The sequence below is a fragment of the Pongo abelii genome, chromosome 12 (assembly GCF_028885655.2).
Source record: "Pongo abelii isolate AG06213 chromosome 12, NHGRI_mPonAbe1-v2.0_pri, whole genome shotgun sequence".
Lineage (NCBI taxonomy): Eukaryota > Metazoa > Chordata > Mammalia > Primates > Hominidae > Pongo > Pongo abelii.
Window position 1 is genome coordinate 47,547,848 of NC_071997.2, and position 26,098 is coordinate 47,573,945.

A 26,098-nucleotide genomic window follows, 5' to 3' on the forward strand; every position below is an offset into this window, starting at 1 on the left:
GCAGTGATATACCACTTTGTATATTACTGACACAGATTAAAACGAATGGTAATATTTAGTATGCATGTGGGTAAATGATCATTCTTTTTTTTTTTTTTGAGACGGAGTTTCACTCTTGTTGCCCAGGCTGGAGTGCAATGGCGCGATCTCAGCTCACTGAAACCTCCGTCTCCTGGGTTGAAGCAATTCCCCTGCCTCAGCTTCCTGAGTAGCTGGGATTATAGGCACCCAACACCATGCCTTGCTAATTTTTGTATTTTTAGTAGAGACGGCATTTCACCACGTTGGCCAGCTGGTCTCGAACTCCTGACCTCAGGTGATCCACCCGCCTTGGCCTCCCAAAGTGCTGGGATTACAAACATGAACCACCACGCCTGGCCTAAATGCTCATTCTTAAACATTGCTGTAAATTGACAAAGCTTTCTGGAGAGTATATGTCAGTGTGTATGTATCAAAAGCCTTAAAAATGTGCATATTTCTGACTCAATTCCACATCTGGGAATTTTTTTCTAAGGGGAAAAATCTGAAATGTGTGAAAAATGTATAGACAAGGATACCCTTTGCAGCATTATTTGAAATAGTGGGAATGTGATCAATAACAGAAAATTATTTACAAGAATTATACATTTCTCTGTGAGAATATCACATGAAAAAATATACGTTGACTTAGGAAATATTTCATAATACTGTATTGCTAAGAGGAAAAAGCAAGGGATAAAACAGTAAGGAAAGTATAATATCTTTTTTCCCCTTTGAAGTAATTATCTTTGGGTAGCAAAGGTGCTTTTCTTTGTATATTTCTGTGTTTTCCTAATTTTGTACACTTAGCATAAATTACTTTTAGAATAGAAAAATAAATGTGACTTTTAAAATTTTGATACTATTTATAAAAAGGAGAAATTCAGAATAGGGGAGGAGAGAAAGCTATGAAAAGGAGTTCATGACTATGATTTAACTTTTGGAAGAAAGGGAAACTCAGGCTGAGAGCATCAGGTCGTGTATTGCATAATTAGCTTTCTGTGGAGTGGGAGATTTAAGCTGTGAGGGTAGGAGGTTTGATAAAATGAGGTGAGCATATAGGTATTCTGGAAAGAAGCTATTAGTACTAAGGATGGAGCTAGGGCAAAACTTACTGGGAAATTTGGATATGAGATAATATGATCTTTCTTTTAGCTATGCTGGAATTCACGAATTTGTATTACTTCATCCAAACATCTCATAGTACTCTGTGTCTTTAAGATCAACATCCTCATAAAAGGCCATCCCCTCAAAGCCAACAATTTGCTTCTTTTCACCTCAAAACTATTGTTTATCTCTTTTATTTATACCACTTTTCCTGCTTCCCTCTGCCAGTTTATGCCCACAAGGAGCATTTATGTCCCCACGAACTATAAGCTTTTGGGGACAAAGATCCTATCTATGCTTTTCATCACTATATACTCAACATCCAGCACAGGAACTGGCACACAGTAGATACTTAAGAAATATGTCAATGAACACACGAGTAAGCTTTAGCAAGTTCCTGTGACAGGAACTTTCTCTCAGTATGGTGGATTTTTACTCTATTATTAGATACTTGTTGATATGCTGATTTTCAGTCTGCCATTTCATGTGTATTGTAAGCTTTGATTATAACATGAAATACTCTATGCCAGGGGTCCCCAGCCCCTGGGCCATGGACCAGGTACCGGTCCAGGCTGCACAGCAGGAGGTGAGCAGAGGGTGAGCATTACTGCCTGAGCTCTGCCTCTCCTCAGAACAGTGGTGTCATTAGATTCTCATAGGAGCCCAAACCCTACTGTGAACTGTGCATGTGAGGGATCTAGGTTGCATGCTCCTCATGAGACTCTAACTAATGCCTGATGATCTGAGGTGGAACAGTTTCATCCCGAAGTCATCCCCCACAGTCTGCAGAAAAAATTGTCTTCTGTGAAACTGGTCTCTGGTGTCCAAAATGTTGGGGGCCGCTGCTCTATGCATTTCTCTATTTTTTTTTAGTGCACAGAAAATAGCATAATTCATAGAGCGTAGTTTGTGCTCCTCAATAAATGCTGACCAATAAAATATTCTTAATTTTGTGTGAGTATACCTTTTTATCAGGGACTTCAGGCTTCTCTTCAGTAATCCATTTCTGAATGACATCTGCTGAAGGTGTTCGTTTTAGCTTGTCAGTGAGATGGTTCAAAAGCGAATTAACAGCATTTACCGTTAAGACGTGCATTGTGTTCTCAATTAGATAGTCGTTTAGACGAATAAAGCTTGAAAAGAAAAAAACAAATACAATTTCGGTTTTTTATATTCACTACATATTTTTGACAGTGCCTCTAAAGCAAATATTTAAAATGTAAAATATCATAATTTCTCCTTGAATTTCCATTTAATTTTATTACAATATCAGAAATGTACTGTCCAGAAGAGTTGTCCTTAGATATTCTTCCTTTTAAAACACAAATATATTCAAATATGTAGCATTAATTCAGTTAGATATTCTAACTTTTCAATAGAATATTTAATGAGTAATATAGCTGTTAGGGAAAATGCATCTAGTTTATCTAGCTAAAAGGGCCATAATATTTTTTAAAAGATGCTTTAAAGGAGAAATCAATGCATACAACATCTGTAACTTGCATTCTAACAGTAAAAGTGTAAAATCTTTGCTATTGAATAAATGTTGATGGCAATTGCTAACCCAAAGGTTTGAATTTATGTTTCCTTACTTGAGTGCTTACTTAGAATGCACACTGAGTCAGCAAGACATCTAGAATAGTTCTATTCTGCTCAAGTGGAGCTCTAAGGCCTCTAATACTTCTAGGTCCACTATGGTAGCCTCAGAGACCGCTTCACTGATTTCTGTTGCTACACAGACATTTTCATATATAAACTGAGATACAGTTAAGATGTATTACATAATTGCAAAAGTTGGATTAAGTCACTGAGCACTGAATAACAATAATCAGTATTTTACAGTTCCAAAGACATGAGGTTTTAGAATGGAGGGAAATCCAAATTCTGGAACAGTCAAGGTCAAGATCCAGTTGGGTAAGCAGGTGTCAGAGCTAGTGCTAATGAGAGTCCCCTGGTGAGGTCCTAGGAGGGATATTTCTCTCTCTGGCTCCCAGTGGCAAATCCCATTTTAGGGATTGGGTGCACCTTTGTGATGCTATGCAGCTGCCTATAGTTATTTTGTGACCAAAAAGATGGAGCAAGTCCTCCAGGCCCACTTGAGGAGGTCCGTAAATCTGTGTGCCTGATTTCTCCCTGCCACAGTCTGCTGTACTGCGAGTTTCCATGCCCAGGCTGGGCCAGAGGGAAACAAAGCCAGAGAGATCAAAGAGGAGCTCTTGGCCTTGGCCTCATGCTCTGTCTCTACCAGCTCACAGTCCCAGAGCTGCTTTGGTTGGTGGCAGTTTGAAAAGGGGGTCTTCTGGGCCATGCATTCAGCTTACTATGTCCCACAAATTTCTCATCACCATTCATGAACAATGTGGTGAAGGGTTCCATTTTTTTTTTTCAAGTGAGACATCACTTAGGTCCTAGAAAAGATTCTACTTTTCATTTTAATTTTTTATTGTGTGTACTTAAGGTATACAACATGATGCTTTGATATACATAGTGATATGATTACTCCAGTTATGCAAATTAACATAGTCATCACTTTCTGGGGTTTAATTTTTAATGAAGCTTAAGATGGGTACTACAATTTTTCTTGAAAATGAGAATAATCTTACCACGTCAGCCTCATGCAATAATGCCTTTTGCTGGCCTGTTCTGTATATGTCATTTTTTCAGAGTCTCCATAAGTGGGCAACTCATGTGGTGTATTAATGAAACTTCTACTGCTCTGCACTTTGTGATAATCTAAGAATAACAGAAGGCACAACAACAAGTGTACTTGTGTAAAAGTTCCATCTCTTTCAATATGATTCAAAGAAAAGATAAATAAAATTCAAAAACAACAAAATATTTTGGTACACGAAGCATTTCAAACCTGCAAAACAGCCCAATTATCCAAAATAAGTTTACATCAAAGGATTTCAATTAAACAAGATTGTAGATAGTTTACTGACATTCTCATTAACAGGATTTGATCTGTGTACTATGCTACCTCTTTCCTAGGAACACCTTTACCCTCCTTTTCTACCTACAATTTAGTCAACCTTTATAGTACATGCTAACTGAGTCAATCCTAAGGTCAATCCAGTCCCTTAATTTTAACAAACCTATTGTCTGTGCTAGTAGGCTGGATATACCTTTAAGCAGAGAAATGCTTAGTTCACTCTAAAGTGCTTATTAATCAAGATTCTGTATCCAGTTTAGAAATACTATATACAACACATGGACACAGGAAGGGGAACATCACACTCTGGGGACTGTTGTGGGGTGGGGAGAGGGGGGAGGGATAGCATTAGAAAATATACCTAATGCTAAATGGCGAGTTAATGGGTGCAGCACACCAGCATGGCACATGTATACATACGCAACTAACCTGTACATTGTGAACATGTACCCTAAAACTTAAAGTATAATAAAAAAAAGAAGAAATACTATATACAAACAGGAGTAATGGGAGAAGCATGCAGTATTTTCTATTTCCCTCCCTTCCACAAAATATATTAAATTTATAATATCCATCAAATGTTTGGAACAATTCAAACATAGAATCATTATTTAAACTTAAGAAAAGTCAAAGAAAAAAGGGCTGAAATTTTAGAAAGCCACTACTTCTGATATATTGAGGTTCTTTCTCCTTCATACCCTCAAAATGTCCAAATGCACAGTCATCAGGAACAAATCCTGCAGCACGCAAAGCAAATCGACAAGCTCTCCTGACTACATATTTTGCCTCATTTCGAAATTCTCCTAGGCGTTCTGTCACCTAGATATTGTTGAATATGTACAGTTAGTGATACTGAAGTATCAAAAATAGGGAAAAAAGCTTTGATTCTCATAGACAAAATTTGTTACCTCTGCTAGCCGTATGACTTGTGCGGCCTTAAATTCCTGCAGGGTGTAGGTGTGACACTTTTCAATATAACAAAGTCCCATAAAACTCAAATGATAACACAATTCATTTATTTTAAGAAGAGCTGGTCGCAAATGCTGAATGAAAATAGGAATTTATTATTTAGTAAAAATATTCTGTATTTTAAAAGTATAAAACAATCAAAAAGCAGAATAGTTATTAAGGATAATAAACACCTCTGTGTGTTAACTTTTGTTACAACTACAAAATGCATATGTTAAAAGATCACTTCTATAACTCTTTTCTAAAAGTATTCCTTGAATTATCAGATTTAATTTTCTGAATTCCTTTCTTCTGATTTTGAAAACACATACATGTCTTTCAGCTATTTAAGGAATAAGTGATTTAAGGAACCGAGGGCAAGTAATAGAAAACTGGGTGTTACCTTAAGTACTTTACAATGTCCGGTCATAATGATAATGGAAAGGCCCATCTACTAATTTAAGAGGCTAGGACACAGAAGAAAGCCAAGTTTAACATTAAATTGTTATTGGGTAACAAGTTGCTTTGGAAAACTGCTTCATGTTTTCTCAAAAGGTTAAACATAAAGTTGCTAATGACCCAGCAATTCCACTCCTAGGTATGTGCCAAAGAAAAATGAAAACACATGTCTAGACAAAAACTTGTACATGCATGCTCATAGCAGCATTATTCATAATAGATAAAAAGTGGAAGCAGTCCAAATATCCATCAATAGATGGACAAATAAAATAGGCATATCCAATATAATTTGCCAACTTTTAAAAATGCTATGCTACAACACAGAAGAAGAACCTTGAAAACATTATGTTAAACAAACAAAAGTCAGTCATAAAGGACCACATACAGTCCTTCTGTATCCTCGGGTTCCAGAGTCATGGATTCAACCAATTGTAGATTAAAAATTTAGTAGGGTCTACAATGCTTGTGTCCATATTAAAGATGAATAGACTTTTTGGGTCATTATTTTCTAAACAATATAGTATAACAACTATTTATACAGCATTTACATTGTATTAGGTATTAAAAGTAATTTAGAGATGACAAAGTATATAGGAGGATGTTTGTAGGTTATATGCAAATACTGTGTCATTTTATATAAGGGACTTGAGCATCCGTGGATTTTGGTATTTGCTGGGGTGGTCCTGGAACCAGTCCCCCAAGACACTGAGAGCCAAGTGTATTGTATGATTCCATTTATGTGAAATGTACAGAACAGGCCAGTCTATGGAGATAGAAAGTAGATTAGTGGTTGCCTATAGTTGGGGGAAGGGACAGGTAGGTCAGGAAGAAATAGAGAGTGACCACTAATGGGTAATGAGGTTTTCTTTGGAGTGATGCATATATTCTAAAATTGACTGTGGTAATGGTTGATCAATTCTGTGAATACACTAAAAATAATTGAATTGTGTACTTCAGATGTGTGAATTGTATGGTATGTAAATTATATATCAAAACTGTTATAAGGAAATGACATAGGCACAGGTGCCAAAAAAATTGGTTATTTAAAAAAAATCATAAAAAGAAAACGAGGACAACTTGTATGTCTCCCTTCAACCTTGTGTAGGGGAATCAGCCCCAGTTAACTAATTATAAATATAAGACTAGTGGTAAGTGTGTGGGTGATTATAGCATTTAATACATATTTAAATGACTGCAATGAGTCTGTTATTTAGGCCAATCCTTGCTTAAAAGGATGAGAGCTTTCTAGTCTGCTGGGACTAAATTTAAGAGAAGATACTATAAAGGCCGAAACACCACTGGTATGAATGATGGACACAGAATGAAAACTCTCAGCACATAAAATAAGAGAACATGCCTCGAGGACTGATAGAAGTAATTTCAAAGACAAATCAAGAATGAACTATTTTACATACCTAGCAACAAATGTATGACATATGTAGTGTTCAAGACATGGTAAAAGATGAAAGATGGTAAAATAACTTCAAATGACTGATGAATCCTTAATGAAATTTGAGTTTCATGTCAAGAAGGACTGGAATATTTTTTCACAACTCAGAATGCACAATGGAATGGATGACTTGAGATAGTCCATCTTATATATTTGTCTTGTACTAATATTTATGTTAGCCAGAGACCTTGAATGTTTCCCTATTGTGTGACTGGCATGTTGATAACAGTCTTTCATATTATCATATGCAAAGTGAAGGAAATGACTAGTAAAAAGCAAACTTGAGATAGTGTCATAGATATAAGACAGCTGAGGACCAGAACTCTGAGTGTGATGGTAATGATGATTGCAGTTTATTCCTAGGGGCCAAGTAGGAAACTTCTAATGCAAGTTGAAATTCAATAGATAGAAATTTTAAATATGGTCACACACTTTTTCAGTTTTGTTTTCATGATCACCCCGTTGTCCAAAGTAAATATTAAAAATTTTCCTACTGTATGAATCCATTGTAAAGGAAATATATGATATATTAGGAGGTACTGACCCATGAAAACAAGGCCCTGACTTATTTTGGACTATAAAATCTAGAGTGTCTCAAAGATGAGGGGAGGTAAGAGAGGCTAACAGCCTACTCTGCTCAAAATGACATATAACTTTCCTAATCAACAACAAAGGGGATCACAAATCTAAAAACTCTGAGGTGACTTCTAATCAAAAGGGACCTGTGCAACTTTCTTCTTATACTTTTGCATTTTGCAACCCTAGTTAAAATGTAGAAACACCCCTAGATTGCTAGACTCCTAAATGACAAGACAGGATGAAAACTGGGAATTCTCTTAAGAATATAAAATATTTGATTTCAAGAACAGTCTATACCAACAGCTATAATAGATTCACACTTCCTTTTTTTGTAAGTAATTATTTTAAAATATAAATGATAAATACATACAGGATTAACAATGAACAAATTTTTTTGTAGAGATTTTCGACATCCAGTGATTTTCTTGGAGCGGACATTCTTCCTCCATACACTAAAAGCCTTCCATTTCCGGAACAGTGAAAATATGGGAATCTTAGTGAGTTCTCTGTGATATAGATATTCCTGTTCCCATCGATCAATTTCGATAAATTCAATGTCTTCATTATAAATGTGTGTTACTGCCCTTTGGCTAATAGTATAGTAGTCATTTTTACTGATGTTCTCATAACTTACAACTCTATAAACAAATAAAAATTGGGACTAATAAATAAAGTATTCAATACAAAATGAAGCAATTGCATTGCTTTTTTATTCTACAGAGATAAAACATTTCTGGAAAGCAAATATTATTTAAAGTTAAAAAATTCTAACCAACTACTTTCACATTAAATACATTACTCAAGAAAATGAGTTAAACAAGTTGGGCTTATTATAAAGATTTCACAACTATGGCAATATTGGCTTGATGATTTCAGTTACATGATTTTTACATTAAAATGAATTGACTATAAATTATTAAAATTTAATAGTTCTACATTAAAACTATCTGGAGCTAAGTTTTTATCTATTATTAACTCTTCAGAAACTATTCAATATTAATAGCATAAAAGAATTTTGCACTATTAAGTCATGACAGAATTATGAGAAAGATAAAAGCAAACATTAATTAGGTGAGATAAGAATCAAGACCAATATTATATGCCCAATTTATCACCAACAAACTATTTATTATTGATAAATGGTTTAGTTCATAATATCTCTCTTTCAACTGTTGTCATGGACATTCTTCAACTGTATGATTAACAGAAAACTGATCAAGTAAAGAAAAGAAGCAAGGACAGAGTAAAAACAGAAGAAACGACAGGAGAAAGAAATGAAGCAATGAAAATAGGGCTGACTCTCTAAAACTGCTTAAAATAAAATTTTTCCTACAGCAAAACGATATTCCCTGTAATTTTAGCTATAATGCTGAAATATTGAATGCAAGAAATATTCAGTAATAGAACAAGTGTGAAATATGATATAGCACCTTATTGAAATATATCTAGGAATTTAGGAAAATAACATTTTTCTAAAATGTTTCTGTTAGGAGAGCTTAGTAAAACAAGATAAAGGTTAAGGGCAAAAACAAAGCCCTAAATTGTTTCTGTGTTAAAACTATGCAAAACTTACATGTACTAGGCAGAAATTAGGAACACTCCAGTGAAAATCAGCTATTTTCCACGTCTTTCAGTCCTTGGCTCTATATTCTGAACCTGGAGTCCATGGTCCTTTATTTTCTTTTGTTATTACTACTACTACTATTGTTATGATTATCTTTGAGATGGAGTCTCGCTCTGTTGCCCAGGATGGAATGCAGCCATGCAAACTCTGCTCACTGCAACCTCCGCCTCCCGGGTTCAAGAGATTCTCCTGCCTCAGCCTCTGGAGTAAGTGGGATTACAGGCGCCCGCCACTATGCCCGCCTAATTTTTGTATTTTTAGTAGAGATAGGGTTTCACCATGTTGACCAGGCTGGTCTCGAACTGCTAACCTCAAGTGATCTCCCTGCTTCAGACTCCCAAAGTGTTGGGATTACAGGCGTGAGCCACCACGTCCATGCCACAGCCCTTTAACACAGCCTTCAAGTTATTTGTGAAATCCCTGAAAATACATGGAAAATTCATGTACATATGTATGGTAAGTTTTTAAGACATTGGAACAAAATTCTATGTTTTGGGTCTGTTAAAAATAGTTAAGAACCACTGGTATAAATCATTTTTAGTTTTTAATTTCTATTTTCATTTTAATAAAACTGAGTAACAAAAATATTTTTAAAATTATGGCACACGGGACCAGAATGAAAGCAAACCCAAACCAAGAGCTGTTCATGTGAGCCTGCAAGGAGATGTGGGGGGCTGATGGTGCTGTGCGAAGTGGGAGAGGAATAGTCCCTCCAACTTCAGGGCTGCCACGGAAAAGCTTCAACCTGCTCGGCTTTTACCTGATCCCACTATCTGACTTTTTGTCTGTGTTCTAATTAACTCACCCCAGAAATGTCTGGAAAAATGCCAGGTATTGCACAGGGCTGGTGAGGAATATGGAATACATTTTACATGTCTTTCCTTTTCTCATTGTCAATAGCTAAAGATATAATTAGGGTATTCTTGGGGTGATTCTCTCTAAAATGTAAAACTTCAATTTGCCACTGAACTTGTAATCAACTTCAGATGTTTCATTAACATCAGGCATCAAAGCAACCTAAAAACAAGAACAAATTGCTGACCACAGCCCTGGTGCATGTCTGGAAAACTTGCTCTGTGTAATCTATCTGTACTGATGACCCTTCTAGAAGATGGTAGCTGTAGTCCATGATGTTGAATTCTAACTTGGTGCTCAGTGCCACTTAGAAATTCCTTTTATTTGTATTTCTCTTCTTATTGCAGAACTTCATTCTCAAGCCCCCAAGTCTTTTCTTTCTTTACACATCTCTACTGTTCATTGAATAACTGAACACACGAGAGCCCTTTCAAAGGTTGGATCATCAGCATCAAAATCATCTGGGGTGCTTATTAAGAATCTAGATTTCTGAGTCCATCACAGAATCAGAATCTTTATGTATTCCAAGACTCAAGGATAGTGAGATGCCTGGGTGATTGCGATACACAATAATGTTTGTGAACCACCAAATTTTATTTCAAAACAAATAACAAAAAAAATGTGAAGACAAGGCAAGCTCCCTCTCATATCTTCACTTGAAGTTCAACATACCATGTTTTTTCCCTCTGATTGTTTCTCTCATGCTTTCCTCCAAATGGAGATGGAGAGGTTTCACCTCACTTTTCTCTAACTCTCCCTAGTTTTTTGGCTTCTTTTCCTCCACATCTAAAAGTGTGCAGAATGTCCCTTTAGCACATAGAAAATATTTTCTTGACCTTGCCACCTACTTAACTAAAATCCCACACTTTTCTTCTTCTTTTAAGTTTCCTTTATAATGGTGTGTGTCAATGGCCACATCCACCTTATCCATTCCTTCTTAGAGTTCCTGAAAAACAGTTTTGTTTCCTGCTACTTTAATGGAATTATTTTTCCAAAGATCAACAGGACTTCCTTCAAGCCCAATCCAGTCGGTAGGTAGAAGGGGCCACAGGGTGAGGAAAAGATTTGCTTAAAAGACAGTGTATGCACATTTCTCTGTAATCCTATTCTTAGACTTTCCAGTTCATTACTGAGAGGTCATCCCCCAGATCTACTCCTTGGACTGGCGTGTTTTGCTCTATATGCTCTGCCTCCAAGTGTTTATCCATTTCAGGAGTTGAACCACGACTCCTATGATGATGACTGCCCCCTCGGCATTTCTCAGCACTCAGGATCAAACTTCAGCTGCCTCCTAGAGAGTGGTTTTGGATGTTTGTTCCACTAAGGCCTTTCTTTGAGGAAATAATCAGAAAAAGTAGGCTTCCTTTAAGAAACAAAAAAAAAACTTTCTAAAAATTCAACTGCTGTGTTATAAAATTCCTACATTTCAGATAAAGAAGATGACTTTAGGATCTAGTTAACTAGAGATCTTTGGATAGTTAACTAATTAGATTGAGATGGAAGTCTCAAATAAAATTATATTTAACTATGCTGTACTGTCTCATAATTGGAAAAAATATATGTAGTGCTTTCTTGCTGTTCAATGAACATCAAGGGGTCCCTTGTCAAATTACTTTACAGTAGAACCTGTCTGTATCCATCTTAAATGAAACTTGGACTTCAAGACTTCTATTAACTTCTAAAAGTATGTGTGTCTCATTTGAGATAACCACATGAACTGAGAGAATTTTGGGGCCCTTGTGGTAGGTCAATCATTGTTCTATTATTATTAGTCATTTCAGACATAACTCAAAGTGAACCTACTTTGGGGCTTAGAACCCCTCTGGGGTTTAAAAAAATTTTTCTTCTCCTGAAATCAATTCATTGACTTCCAAAACAATAAAACCTCAATGTGATGTTATTTCAAATAGCAGTTCCATCTGTTATACACTGCAGTGTTTGAAAATGCTATTCATCCTTAAACCAATCTACCAGACTAATATTGCAGAAACATAGTTTGCCTCATGTGACTGTTGTGCTCAAGAACCTTGAATAGCCTCTTATTGCTCCTGTCATTAAATCCAAGTTATTCTCCCAGGTATTTGTGGCACTCTCTTCCTGTTTCACATTGGTTCCTTCTCTGTCAACACAAATCATCCTCTTCAATCAGGCTGATTTCTTCATCATATTCATCTTAGGCCAGGCTTGAATGCATACATCTGTCTTTGTTCCCTGAATGCATACATCTGTCTTTGTTCCCTGTTACCTCCTGCTTCTTTCAAATTTCTGATTTCTACAAGAAAGAGAGTTATTCCTTACCTGCTTTAAGGCTGAATTAGATAAGCTCTTGTGGCCCTATACAACTCGAAGTTGTCTATTTTCATTATTACATGGTTTTAAAGTATTATGATTTGGGTGTATTCATTGAATAAAGGTAAGCAAGCAAGTGCCTGGGAAGAAATAGGCCACTTCCTGAGTTCTGCATTTATCAACCTCAATCTGTTTGATGATGGTCCTTGCCATGACTCAATATGAGACTAGATCTAACCTAACGTGGGGAAGAGAAATGCTTGCTTTACTTCTGGTTTGATTAACCAAAGATGGCAAAATATCTGGTAAAAAACTCTTTTTTTACCTGGAAAATTAAACAAAAGCAAACTAAGAGGAAACTTCCAAGTTTCATCACCAGGAGAGTGCTCTATGATCAATGTTTCTCAATGTATGGTCCTTGGAAGAGCAGCATGAGCACTATGTGGGAATTGCACATTCTCAGGCTCCACCCTAGGCCTGTTAAATCGTCTAGGGGTTTAACCATCTGTGTTTTGGCAAGTCTTTTAGGGCTTGAGAAATGCTGCTGTAGGTCCATGATGCATAACTCTGATTGAATCTTAGAATCAACTGGCAAGTTTTAAAGAAAAGCTGTTGCTCGGGCTCGACCACAGACTGATCAGATAAATCATAATTAACTGGAAGTAGAGCCTGGGTGATTCTAATGAGCAGCTAAGGCTAAGAGCTACTGCTCTAGGTTCTTCAGATTTTTGTATGAAATGAAACCATCATCCACTAAATCACCATAGCTTCAGAGCAGTGCCAGGATGTGTGTGCATGTATGTTTGTGTGTGCATGTATTTGAAGGGAAGGGTAGGGAGACAATCTGGAGTCTAGATCTAACTGTATTGGGAAAAAATAGATCTAATGTAAAGCAGGGAAGAGAAATGCTTGTTTTATTTCTGGTTTGATTAACCAGAAGCAGGGTTTTTGATTATTCCAAATGAAAATCCAAAGGGCCCATAGTGTTTCCACTTGCTGACTCAAATTTGACTTAACAGATTTAAATTTCTTCGTAGATTAGCCTAAGAAAACTGCCATTGTGTAAGACAACCTGGTGAGGTTTTTTTGATAAAATGGCTTCAAAATGATCTGTTCCTTATTGCATAATATATATATATATCTCATTCTAAAGTTTTTTTAAAAATAATTATAACTTCACACATAAACTAGAATGCCTCTACTTCAGAAAGTTTCAAGCTGGCATCTGTGTTTTCTGTTCTTGGCCACTAAATAGTAATATAATTTAAAGGATAAAATAGCTTTAGTGTGAAATTTTAAAAGCTGCCTAAAAAGTACTTTTAACAAGTTTAGAAACAACCAGAGACCAAAATTAGTTGTTTAGAAGGAACATGTCCTAAGCTTGGAGTAGAAGTTGATATAGTTCTAATATCCCAAGTCATGAAACTGTGTTTCAAAGATTCTAATTGGAATCCTAATCCTAACTAATGACTTAACAAAGTTTCTCAAATTTACATGATCACAGATCACATCTGTTAACCATCTATCAATGAGAATCATTTAGGTCTAATGTTCTTGGAAAGACACACTGGGAAACACTGAGGTATAGGAGACATGGTGTCCTGTTTCATGGCATTCTGTGGACCCAAAAGATGCTCAGATTTTGGGGAAGGCTCTGCCATACAATCTGAACTATCTGTTAGATTTTAATAGCTTTAAACTTGACATTGCACAGAGAATGAAATCATAGAATTGAAAGATGGGAGCATCAGACATTATTCTGAATATCCTACTGCAAATCACAAAACAATATCAAATAGAAAAGTCTTTAATCTATACCTCAATTTTCTTATCTTTCACCACATATAATGCCATTCTAATAGGATGTTTATGAGGAAGAAAGAAGACTAATGTACAGAAAGCACTTGGCACAATGCCTAACACAGTGTGTGTGACACAAATGCAGGAGTAGTTGTCATTATGAGGCTGAGTATATTAAGTGGCGTGCATGAGGACTTGGGTTCTAAAATCCAAATAATCTGAATCTCAGCTCCATGACTCACTAGCTATGTGAACTTAACTCTGTCACTTTCATCATTTGTAAAATGGGTATATCAATCCTACCTACCTTAAAGAGTTGCTGTGGAGATTAAATGAGCTAATACATGTAAAACATTTAGAACAAGATTTGGCATACATTATAGTTGGTGTTAATACTATCATGTTGCAGTACTCACCCATTAACATCGCAAAGACTTAGTACCCCACTATGCCTCATAAAAGCACCCACAGTTCCTTATCAGTGTGAGCAAGTTTATATTTCAATGGCCAAAACAAAAAACAGCAAAATGTGAATTTATATAATTGAAATAATGGTGAGGTGAAGGGTTACATAGATATGAAAAACACCTATCATCTACTAGGGAGAGAATTTTCTAATATCAACAGTGGGTCCTTTTATACCAACCTGAAAAAGGAATACTTAAAAATTGCCTCACCAGGGGTCTTCTTAGATCCAACTAAATGTTAAAACTCACAAGACTTTCATATACTTCTATTTGGCATCCATCTACTCAGAAAAACCCGGAACCACTTATTGCCTTCAGGGCAGCATCAGATATTACTTTCCCATTGGAGTCCTTGCAGCAGTCTAATAGCCACCTGGGAGGTATCTTCTCCCTAGGTGTCAACTCAGATGCAAAAAGATGAGATCCACATTGAGTGCATATGAAAGCCACTCTGGCCTAAAAGCCTTATTACTCACAGGAGCCAACATCTCTTGCAATAACCCCATAAGCATAGATTTCAGCGTTCCTACAGGGCACATGCTCAGAAAAAAAGAATCTGAACTATGGAAAGTCAAAAGCTATGACTCCCCATAAGGTATTTATAATTCTTTCTTAGTTCCTCCTAATGCAGCTATAATTTACTAATCGATGTCATTTTTATCATAAGCAATGCTACCTATAAACAATCAACATTTTACTCTTTTTAGGTTATTGAGGGTACACAGCTGCAGGATTAGCCAAAGGTCAGATTCTTATGCAGGAGAAAATCATTCTACAATCCTCTAGCACAATGCTTCTCAAACTTTGAATGTTATAAAACCCATGCAATGATAACATTTTATAAGGCACACTGATACAAACTGCAGGGGCTTGGTGAAGACATTAATTACAATTTCTTTATATAATATGACAAAACACAATGCACATAATATGTGGGATTATATAATTTTTAATTTGGGACATAATTATCCCAAATTAGGGATATAATATTTAATTTGATAAAACTTCCAATTATGTCTAGCTCATAAGCAACCACAGCTGTGACCATAACTTTTTTGAAATAGCTACATCATGTCTAATCAAGACATGATGAATGATCTGTCCAAGTTCTTAATAGTCACCACTCCTAAGAAACTTTGTAAAAGTAGCAGGCAGCAAATGGCAGAAGATGATTTATTTATTGTTTTGTCTCTGACAGATGAAAACTCCCTTTTCCACTAGTCAAAATTTGGATACCTTGTTCTCTTGAAATTATTCACCAAAGGTACCACCATTCTTTAACTCTAACAGTTGTTAATTGTCTTTCTTTGATGCAGTGTTGACATTTCTTGTAATGATTTTAGAAACAATGGTGAAGATTTCTCTCAAACAGACAGAAGTTATTCTATTTGACTTAATAATCTTTCTTTAGGTTCAAATCCACAGCAGTGTCTAAGAAATCATGAGAACCATTTTAAACATTGCATTTCCCAAGTTGAATTTTTGCTGTCGATTCCTAATCTTTGTCAGTAAGTGTTAATATATTTCCTGGCAGCTGCCGTAATTTTTCAGTTAAGCTATTCAGGTGGTCAAATGTCAATTAAGTAACCCAGGTGTGGAACTAAGAACTAACCTTTACTAAATCTGCAAAGTTGGATCATTTGCAAAATACTTCCCAATTCTTGATAAAACTCATCCTTTGGATTGCCAATGCACTTAACTATGAAACAACAAAAAATAGTATTCTGTTCTCAGTTTTTTGTAGAAAGCTAAAAACAAATGGTTATGTGGTTGATAGCTTGGATTTTATCATGGACATCATTTTGACAATATTTTTAAATTTGTAATTCATAATTTTAGGAAACCATTTACATATGGAAGTCCCTCTGCAAATAACATATTACTTGAATACCAGTGTTATTGGAGTAAACCTTGGTTGTAACAAACATTTTTAAGAAGTATTTTCATAATATCTCATTTGCCTTGAATATTTAATCCCCAGAGAGTTCTTTTTTCTTCTTCCTAAACAAAGTTCTTCCAGACATTTCACCTCAGAGACTCTAAATAGTGCTGTTGTCTAGCAGTTACTAATGTCTACAGATTCATCAATATGCAATTAAATATTGCAATAAAACTTTAATAATGTCTTGGATTATGATCATCTATATCATCTAATACGTTGGTCTACTAATGATGTTATTGATTTTTTTTTGCTTTTCTGGTTCCAAGTAGTATAAAAAACTTCCACACAAGCTGGTAAAATCGCAATTCTACAATAGTGATTCATTCTGATGTTAGATATTATGTGTTCTTGCACTCCCAGCTTCTTGAGCTTCTTTATCTGATACTAATCTAAAAACAGAAATTTGTTTCATATTTTGTTCTTGTAATGCTTTTAAAAGCTCAAACCCTTTTCTGGGTGGGGTGGGTATCTCTGAAAAGGTGTTGAAATAACTTCTTTGACATCACTGATTAATTTGATAACATTTTTATACAAATAAGATATTTAGGCAAAAGGACAGGTCTATTACTGTGGTTTACAAATCTAAGTTTGAGATAATCCTAATTATGCTGCCTAATTTCTCATCTCTTTTGACTTCTGTGTTTGCCAGATACATCTGATAGTTTTCTAGCTTTAACAGAAAATTTTCCTTATAAATGAGCAAAAAGATAAATATCTGTAAAAATTAAATCCATATTACCATAAAGTATTCAAGAGAATTGTAGACCTTAATATCAGCAAATGATTTAAAATTTTTTAAAAACTCAAGGATGTGGTAAGAAAATATAAAGTATTGGTATATAGGTTTCATTAATTTAAGAAGTAAAATTATAAAATTAAAAAAACATTAATTACACTCATATAGGATCAAAAAGACCTTTGAAAATTACAAAAGCCTACAGTGCTGTTTACCAAGATAATTTTATTAGAATATGTTTTCTAATAAAGAAATGTTATTTCTAATGTTAAATCTAATATGTTATTCTATTTGACTTAATCTTTCTTTAGGTTCAAACCCACAGCAGTGTCTAAAAAATCATGAGAACCATTTTAAACATTACATTTCCCAAGTTGAATTTGAAAATTAAGCTTTAAAAAATTATTTTTTAAGTTTTAAAAACAATTCATTATGAAATTCAATTAAAATTCAGATTTTTCCCAGTTGGTAACATCAAAAACCAAACAAGAGGAAAGGAGGAAAGAAGGGATAGAAAAAATAATCAGAAACATCTTGTTGCTTATTTTTTTAGGAACACCTAATATTGTGTCAAAAGGAAAACACACAAAAAAAGAGCAAATGAAATTTAAAAAAAACCGAACAAGGATTTCTTTGTGTTTCTCACATACACAAAACAAAGAGTTTTGCTGATAAACTGAGTTTGTCTTAGAAACCTAAAGGAAGTGTTTACAGTAGCAATCAAACTCAGTGGGATGGTTCAACAGGAAGGTGGCAGAGGCTGTGTTGTGTTCCCACTATAGAGCTGCTCTCTGGCAGAGGGGACTACACAGTCTTACCCACGGAAATATTCTCTGAATTCGGAAAGTTTGACAAGGTAACCATACAAATATTAGAAAAAGAAAATTTCACCCATGGTAAATTTCTGAGCGATTGTGTTCTTTTTTTTTTTTAAAAAATAAGTTTTTACCACCATAAACAACTAGGGCACACTGGGAGTCACTTGCTTGGCTGCAGTACACTTCTTGGGAAGCTTTGCCTTATAGCTGTGTTAAACATTTAGCATCTGGAACCACTGACTGGGCATTTGATACTCACTCAGACCATCAGTTTTATGTAAATTTTGTGAAGGTCTCATCGCAAATTTTAAAATAATAAATATAAGTCATAATCTTAAAAAATTAATAACAAGGCTCTCTTTAGCCATCTGAATGATGGGTAGTGTGAGCCACAAATGAGGGTTCACACACAGCTAGCTCCTTTTCCCCGTTGTAATTTTTTTAAAAAATTAAAAGATCTTAAATAACAACCTTAGTTCTTTGGAAATGAGACCATGTAACTAGAACTTCTGTCACATAGTTCTGGACCTCTAGACAATCTATGGATCCAGAATTTCTTGATCATTTCACTGGAGTCTGCTTTTAGCACTGAATTAGATGGTAAGCCAATAAGTACATTATGCTATAAAGCTGCAAGGCTGAGTGTTTCAATTTAGAAAATGGAAGTAAGCAAATTCTTATCAACTCTTTGGTTAAATTTGGATTGAAAAGTATCTCCTCAAGTTTTTGAGTTTAAATATGATTTTTGGATAGATATGCCCACTAATACATGATCAATTATTTTCCTCCAACTAGTAAAATCATAAGATGCTGGAAAGAGCCAAATCCATCCTAAGGTACATTCGCCACATACACTAGAATTCAGTCAGCCTAAAATTCCAATATTGTATTCTTATCTTCAAAGTATTTTGGCACCAAAGTGATACGCTGTCTACTCAAAATATTGAACATATCTCTAAGACATGACCCTTGAGCCAGCCCCCTAAAATCATAGAAATGGTCTTTATTAGTAATAATAGTTTCACAAAATGTTCTAAATCTTACTCTCCATTTCCTGCATATTTCATGATCGAAATAAAATCTTTTACTTGCTATTTCACTGTATGACTATGGAAAAGTGCACAGTTAGTATCCTTGATTTGATGAGATCCACAATTTTCACTCCCTGTCAATGCTAAGTCAAAAATGAGAGGTTTACTGTTGTATGTGAATGTTGTCTCTGAGCAGGGCAAAGCCTTTCTTGTTGCACACACAGCTAAGTGCTCAGACACTACTGATTCCTACATGCCTTTTGCAGTCTAAATCCCTGCTCACAACTAAATGAAAAAACTCTTCTATAGGTTTTTAGTGATAATTGGAAAAAAAATTGTCAAGCATATTTTTCTCATAAGTGTACCGTATTTACAGCAAACACTGATATGTGCATTGCACATTTGTGATTAAAGCAAAATACCTGTCAGCACACTTTATAATGATGTGCATAGAGTTAGTTAATAAGAGAATTTTGCAAATAACTTATAACTTATTCTATTTTCTCTCTAAGCACACCTTGCCATAGGTGCTTCAGCAATAGCATGACATATCATTTTTAAAAGTTTTTTGCTATAAGAAGTGCAACTTTAAATGATTTCCATAGTTTAGATCTCAATTTCACCTTTTTTCAGTTCTATACTGAGAAGCATTATTTTGCATTTTGCTCACATATTTTTTTCTGGAAAAATTCAATAGGCTTATCAGAGAGATAGATTATTCCTCTAGATTGAAAGATTATAAAAAATGCTTCCACAGCTTCACCACATTTGTTGGGTAGTGAAGACATTCTTCAACAGCAAACTCACAGCCTTACAGTTATTTTATCACATTACTTTTAAAAAGGAGTTTGGTATAACATGACCTCATCTTGTTGACACAGTATATACTATGTTTAACTTCCAGTTTAGCTGCTGCCAACTCCATAGCATCCAAATAATTGTCTTTACTCACAAGGTTTATGATATTTGGAGTTCAAGTTAGGGAGGAAAATTCAACATCAAACCCTAAACTGCAATAATGATAACAAACCATGATTCCAAAATATCGTTTTAAATGAGAACTTACATATTACTATTAAGCGTCACTTCTGTGAGTCCAAAAAAGTATAAGACATCAACTCAATTTCCCTAGTAGAAATGCTCATTAGTCTAGAAATAAATCTCCAGAACTGAACAAAAGCAGTTTTCAGTCTCCTCTTCAATACTTTATATTGTGCTGGTAAATAGATGAGAATCAGTTCTACATGGGGCAAAATTTGGCTCTTCTCACAGTGGAAAATGAACATCACAAATAGCACTCTTTGATATCTGGGTTATTAGATGATTATTTTTTTCCTGAAGAGAAAACTCTGAAAACATTTTCACATATGAATCAAGAATTATGTTTTAAAATCACCAAATAACCCACTTTCTATCAGTTTGCACTTAAGATCTACAAGTTCTTCACCAAAAACTTACAAAGAACTATACAAGCGAGTAAAGTAGTGGTAGGAATGACAATACTATTAAGGGTTTTTTTTAATTGAAGGGCTTTAAATTACATTATATGTTAATTCTTCCATCTTAAAAAAATGAATTATCTCATGTTGGAAAAATCCTCTTTTTTTACCCCAATTCTCCTTCGTCTACCATCTCTTCTCCTTTTGACATCCCAAAATTAATGTATCCGAACCCAAACATGTATTTTTCCCTGATGATTCTGCTCCATTCAGTCTTCCATGTCTCAGTTGTAAAAGGAAAATAAATCTTGGGGCCCCCAAATCACTAAACTAAAGGTAAAAATCAAGCTGGGAACTGCTAATGGCAAACCTGCCTCCCATTCTATTCAAAGTGACCCCTGTGCTCACTGGGATAAATGCATATCTCATTGCCTCATTTGGAAAGGCTAATCAGAAACTCAAAGGAATGTCTCTCATCTACCTATGACCTGGAAGCCCCCTCCTCGCTTTGAGTTTTTCCATCTTGGCCTTGAGTTTTCCCACTTTTCCAGACTGAACCCATGTACATCTTACACATATTAATTGATGTCTCGTGTCTCCCTAAAATGTATAAAGCCAAGCTGTGCCCGTACTACCTTGGGCACATGTCATCAGGACCTCCTGAGGCTGTGTCATGGGCGTGCATCCACGATCCTGGCAAAATAAGCTTTCTAAATTAACCGAGAACTGTCTCAGATTTTCAGGGTTCACAGTTAATAGCAACTCTACCCCTCTTGCTCAGACAGCTGGATCATTAAACTCATCCTGTACTCCTTTCTGGTTGTCCACCCTACGTAATGTCTGTAAAGACATCCCGTTGGCTTCACCTTCAAATTGTTTTCAGAAGCAGACCTATTTCTTACCACTTCATCATCATCCCCAGTCCCTTTCTCCCCTGAGTAACTATGGCCTTCAATTTGTCTTCCTGTTTCAACCCTTGTCGCCTCAAAGCCTATTCTTCACACAGCAGCCAGAACGGTTCCTTAATAAATGTAAATCAGATCATGACACTTTTCTGCCCAAAATCCTTCCATGGTTCTCCATTGTTGTAGCCAACAAGGTCTTGTGCGATATATCCTTTATCTCTTGTTCACTCTACTGTAGTCACACCAGCCTCCTCTTTGCCCTTTGAGCATGCCAGGTCTGCTCCCAGTTCAGGATGTTTGTATTCATTTTCCTGCTGCCTGGAATGCTCATAACTGCACCACCACATAATTCATTTATTCTCTTTCAAGTCCTTGTTCAAATGACAGCTTCTCAATGAGGCCCACCCTGACCACCCCAGTTAATTCACAACCTCTTCCCCAGCACTCCTAATCCTCTTTGCCTCTATTTTTTTCCTCCAATACTTATCACATTTTAGTATTCTACATAATTTACTCATGTATGGTTTATTATTGCCATCCTCTGCTAAAATGTCAGTTCCATGAGGGCAACAATTTTGATATGGATGGTTTACTAATGTGTCTCAAGCACGTAAAACAGTTCCTGCTACAGAGATCATGCTCAACAAATTTTGCTGAACGATTGCATTTTCATAAGCATTTCTGTCCTTCCTACAAGTTATTGTTCACTGCTGTTAAGCTCTTTAAGATTTACAACAAATCTGTCATTTTAAAATTTGATTAAGAAGCTTTTCTTCTCTACCCATTTTCTGCAGCAGGAGAGCTGCCCTCAGTGTCACCTTCTCAATTGAAACTATGGTGCTGAATAAGGAAGAATAAGAGAGCCGTGAATGGGGAAGGTAGCTCAATGAATTTGGTGGTGAAGCTAAACTATTATCACCATCAAGAAAAGACTGTCTCAAGAACTGCTCTTAGCCCAACTAAATAACAGAGGAAAGCCAGTATCATCTTTAAGTCGTACTATTATCTGTTGTGCTGAACTTCAAAGCAACTTGCAGACTCACAATTATGTGACTTCCAATTATATCAACAACAAATGTGCGGCAACAACACACAGAAAGTGTGTGTATATTATTCATTTATATGAATACCCTAAGTTATCAAGTTCATTTTATTAAAAAATCCTTATTTCTGCTCTATAAAGCAAAGGTGAAATAACATAAAAAACAAATCATGCATCATCTACTTTTTATAAATTGCCATCCTCTTTTCTCAGTAATCATAAAGTATCAAAAACACATTTGTAATACTGATTAAAAATATATGGCATAATATCACATAAATATATGAGAAGCTCAGTAGTGCAGGTAAGATAGTTAATGTTTCTAAATAGATAAAGGGAAGATAAATGAAAAAATATAAAATTGTTGTGATTAGGATTCATTTATCATTGAATGATAACCAAAATTATATTTGATATTGTTATTATTAATATCCAATCAATTATAAATAATATGTGCAATCTTATTTGTAATTTTTATGTTAAATTGCATCATAAAAAATAACTCACTTTAGATTATATGTATCATATTCAATGGATGATCTTGGCACTGCAGGGATCATATAAAGAAATCCAAGATGTTCATTTTCATGTATTATTTTAATGATTTGCAAAGGATCACGAATGTTGGCTTTAACAACTTCTTCTCGGTCGTGGAAAGTGTACTTAGGGTAAGCTGAAGATCTAGTCCCAAAGAGACCTCTTCTTCCAATACCGGTATGTGGCAGTTTAGGAGGAGAGGGAGAGAACACCTCAACATAGGGCCGATGAATCTAAACAAAGCCAATTTTTGGAAAAAAAAAAAAATGAGTCTTTGCACACACACACACAAGAGCAACAAAGTATTACCTTCAAGGACTAATTGCCATATTGCATGAGATGTCTAGGGCTCAAAGGCAAGCATTTTGGCACTGAAAATTTTCAAACTATTGTTAGGCAGTCATATTCCTTCTCAGTACTCCCTATCCAGATACGCATCCTTTTACCACAAAGCAGTCCCAGTTTCAGCTTCCATTGCCTTCTCCTCTCCCTTAACTCAATGTTTATTACATCAAAATATTACCAGGTCTTTGATGTCCATGGAAGCCCTCTTCCCTCCTTGCTTATTTGCTCTGCATCTGTCTTTTCTGGGGCCTCTCCTCCCAACCTCCCCCTCTGTTCTGACCACCTTGATGCTTTTCAGTGAGTGAAGTCTTGGACAGCTGTTATCGTAACTCATAATAACTTTACTTCTTTGTGAATATGAGGGGCGGTTATATTGAGTGTTGGGAATCACTATGCGATAGCCTTAGAGAAGCATTGATTTTATCAACTAATATTGGCTGTTCTTTAGACCAGTGCTTCTCAAACTTTAAATGTGCAATGAATTACCTGGGGTTCTTATTAAAATGCAAACTTTGATTCAGTACAGCTAGGGTGGAACCTGAGATTCTGCCTTTATAACCTGCTTTCAGGGGTTTGGATCCTGCTGACCATGGACTACACTTGGAGCAGCAAGGCTGAGTCCCACCATGCCATGCCCACACACTCCAGCTTTGCTCTAGTCTCTGGGCTTCACTGTCTGTGCTCTCAGTGCCACTCACACCCCCCAAAAAACTTGGGTGGCATCACCCATATCTGTTCCTCCCATGGAGGAGGTTAATCACTGTGTTTGAAGAAATTTGACACTAACTCCAAAGGTCATCACCTTGCCTCTCTGACAGTATAGGAGTAACTGGCTTTAAGATAAAAGTCACCATAGTAGACCTGCTTTGTTGAATAACTATTGTAAATATACGCATGAGTATTTTATTGCCTATTAACATAGCTGGCAGAGGCTGCCATTTCTGCAGGGATTTATTACTACAAGCTCTGTGGAACAACTTCTCCAGAAAATTTGTACTCACAGGGAACATTTTACCCTTATACCCCAACTCTGATTAAATACAGTTTGTTCAATAGCAGTTTGACAATGCCTAGCAAGTTCAGAGCTGAAGGAAACACATCTTTGAATGTAAAAGGTAAAATGTGTGTCTTTGACTTCTTGGCCAGGGATGGCAGCAATAACCACTGTTCTCTTCTGAGAATGAATAGGCCAAACCTGAACCAGAGAAAACACACATCACCTTATCTCAATGTTTCAACGAGGGCTAGTCCACTTTAGTATTTTTATGAGACTAAAGTGTTACTGTTTTAACAGAAAATGCATTTATTTTATTTGTTCTAGTCTTTAAAAAGTCTTACTGCATTCTAAGTGGAAGACTTCTTCCATAACAGGGTTACATATTTTCCTCTGAGCCCTAATTTCTCATTATGTAACTCAGTGGGAAAATATGATTCACATTTTCCTCCCATGGAGGAGGTTAATCACTGTGTTCTGCTGTGTTCTTTAGCAGTAACATAGGTTCAGATTTGGGGGTGGGAAATAAAGAAAGCATTTATTCATAAACTGTACAATGTAGTACTCCTCCCTGATGGATGCCCCGTCCAATTTGATAAGTCAATTTCTTCCTTAATTAACAGAGGCCTCCAACTTTCCTTCCTGCCTGCCTTCCTTTATCTCCCAGGAAATCCTCCTTGTTGCATTTCTATTTGAAACTCATTCAGATAAATCAATATCTGAAAAAATTACCTTTTTCTCAGAATAAATACCTTTCTTATTTTATGTAAAACATCCCATTTTCCATATTTCTCTTTAATTCCTAACTCTTTACTGAGTTCTTCACTGAATGACAGCTACAACCAGGAAGAATAGCTCACAACCTAACATTCCTTTTCAGCCCCACTTTTATCCCAGATGTCTATACACGTTCTCTCCTTTTCTTTAAATTCAAATTTTTGAAGCCCTCTTTATGCCAAATGAATTAATTTACAGGCAATTAAATCTTTCCTGGCTCAGATCTTTTCTGGAGAAAGAGCTCCCTCTGGCTCCACTTCATAGACACCATAGTAACTGAGGCTTTATAATTCCATCTAGTTCATCATATGATTTCATTCTTTCAGGATGATCTCACCCAAACCCAAAATAAGCTCCTGTCCATCTAGCTTCTCCTCAAACTCCCACCTCTCTCATCTTACCTATCCCATTAACTTTCCACTCATTCTTCCCAGCTTAGTGCAACTCCCAAAGGTGGCTTTTTATTCACTGACTGGCCCCCCGATGGCCAGGTGTAAGAGTCCCTTTTATTTAGTTTTTCATTATTTTGTATCTTAAACAACCAAGGAAAGCTCTTATACTCCACTGTGCTGAGTGTTCACTTGTCCACCTACCTACCTCTAGACTCTGAAATCCTTGAGGACAGACCTTGTCCTCAACTGTGCACGTCTAGCAGTTCTAATCCAATGCTTGGACCCAAACCAGCACTCAATGTGTGACTGTCAAAGTTATCCTCTCAACCAAAAGCTCAGAGAAATCTTGGCTCTACTGGTATCTTTACTGTAGGTATGCCTTTCATATTTTCTCCCCTTATTGTTTTTTTTCTTCTATTATCTAGAGATATTCATTTAAAGGCAAGCTCTGGTGATTGCTTCCCTGAGCTACCATTTCTTTATGCCTTTCAAGGCAACTTCCTCGCTCTACAACTCTCACCAGCTACACAAATTGTCTTTCTAGCTGGCTTTGTCTCATTTTATTGCTCTTCACCAGGGTCTTCAAAGATTACCATTTTTGGTAAAAATGAT

General features: G+C 35.8%; 1 protein-coding gene across 2 annotated transcripts in view; it reads right to left on the reverse strand.

The window, feature by feature from the left end:
- The window catches only part of DNAH6 (dynein axonemal heavy chain 6), a 325,727-nt gene that overhangs the window by 288,645 nt on the left and 10,984 nt on the right, over window positions 1-26,098 (reverse strand). For both annotated transcript variants that reach the window (XM_024242264.2, XM_054547993.1), the window contains 6 exons: window positions 22,949-23,211; window positions 7,864-8,131; window positions 4,966-5,100; window positions 4,756-4,876; window positions 3,729-3,858; window positions 2,090-2,258 (listed from right to left, as the gene is read on the reverse strand). In XM_024242264.2, the coding sequence (XP_024098032.2) occupies window positions 2,090-2,258; window positions 3,729-3,858; window positions 4,756-4,876; window positions 4,966-5,100; window positions 7,864-8,131; window positions 22,949-23,211 (1,086 nt within the window). The remainder of the gene's footprint in view (window positions 1-2,089; window positions 2,259-3,728; window positions 3,859-4,755; window positions 4,877-4,965; window positions 5,101-7,863; window positions 8,132-22,948; window positions 23,212-26,098) is intronic.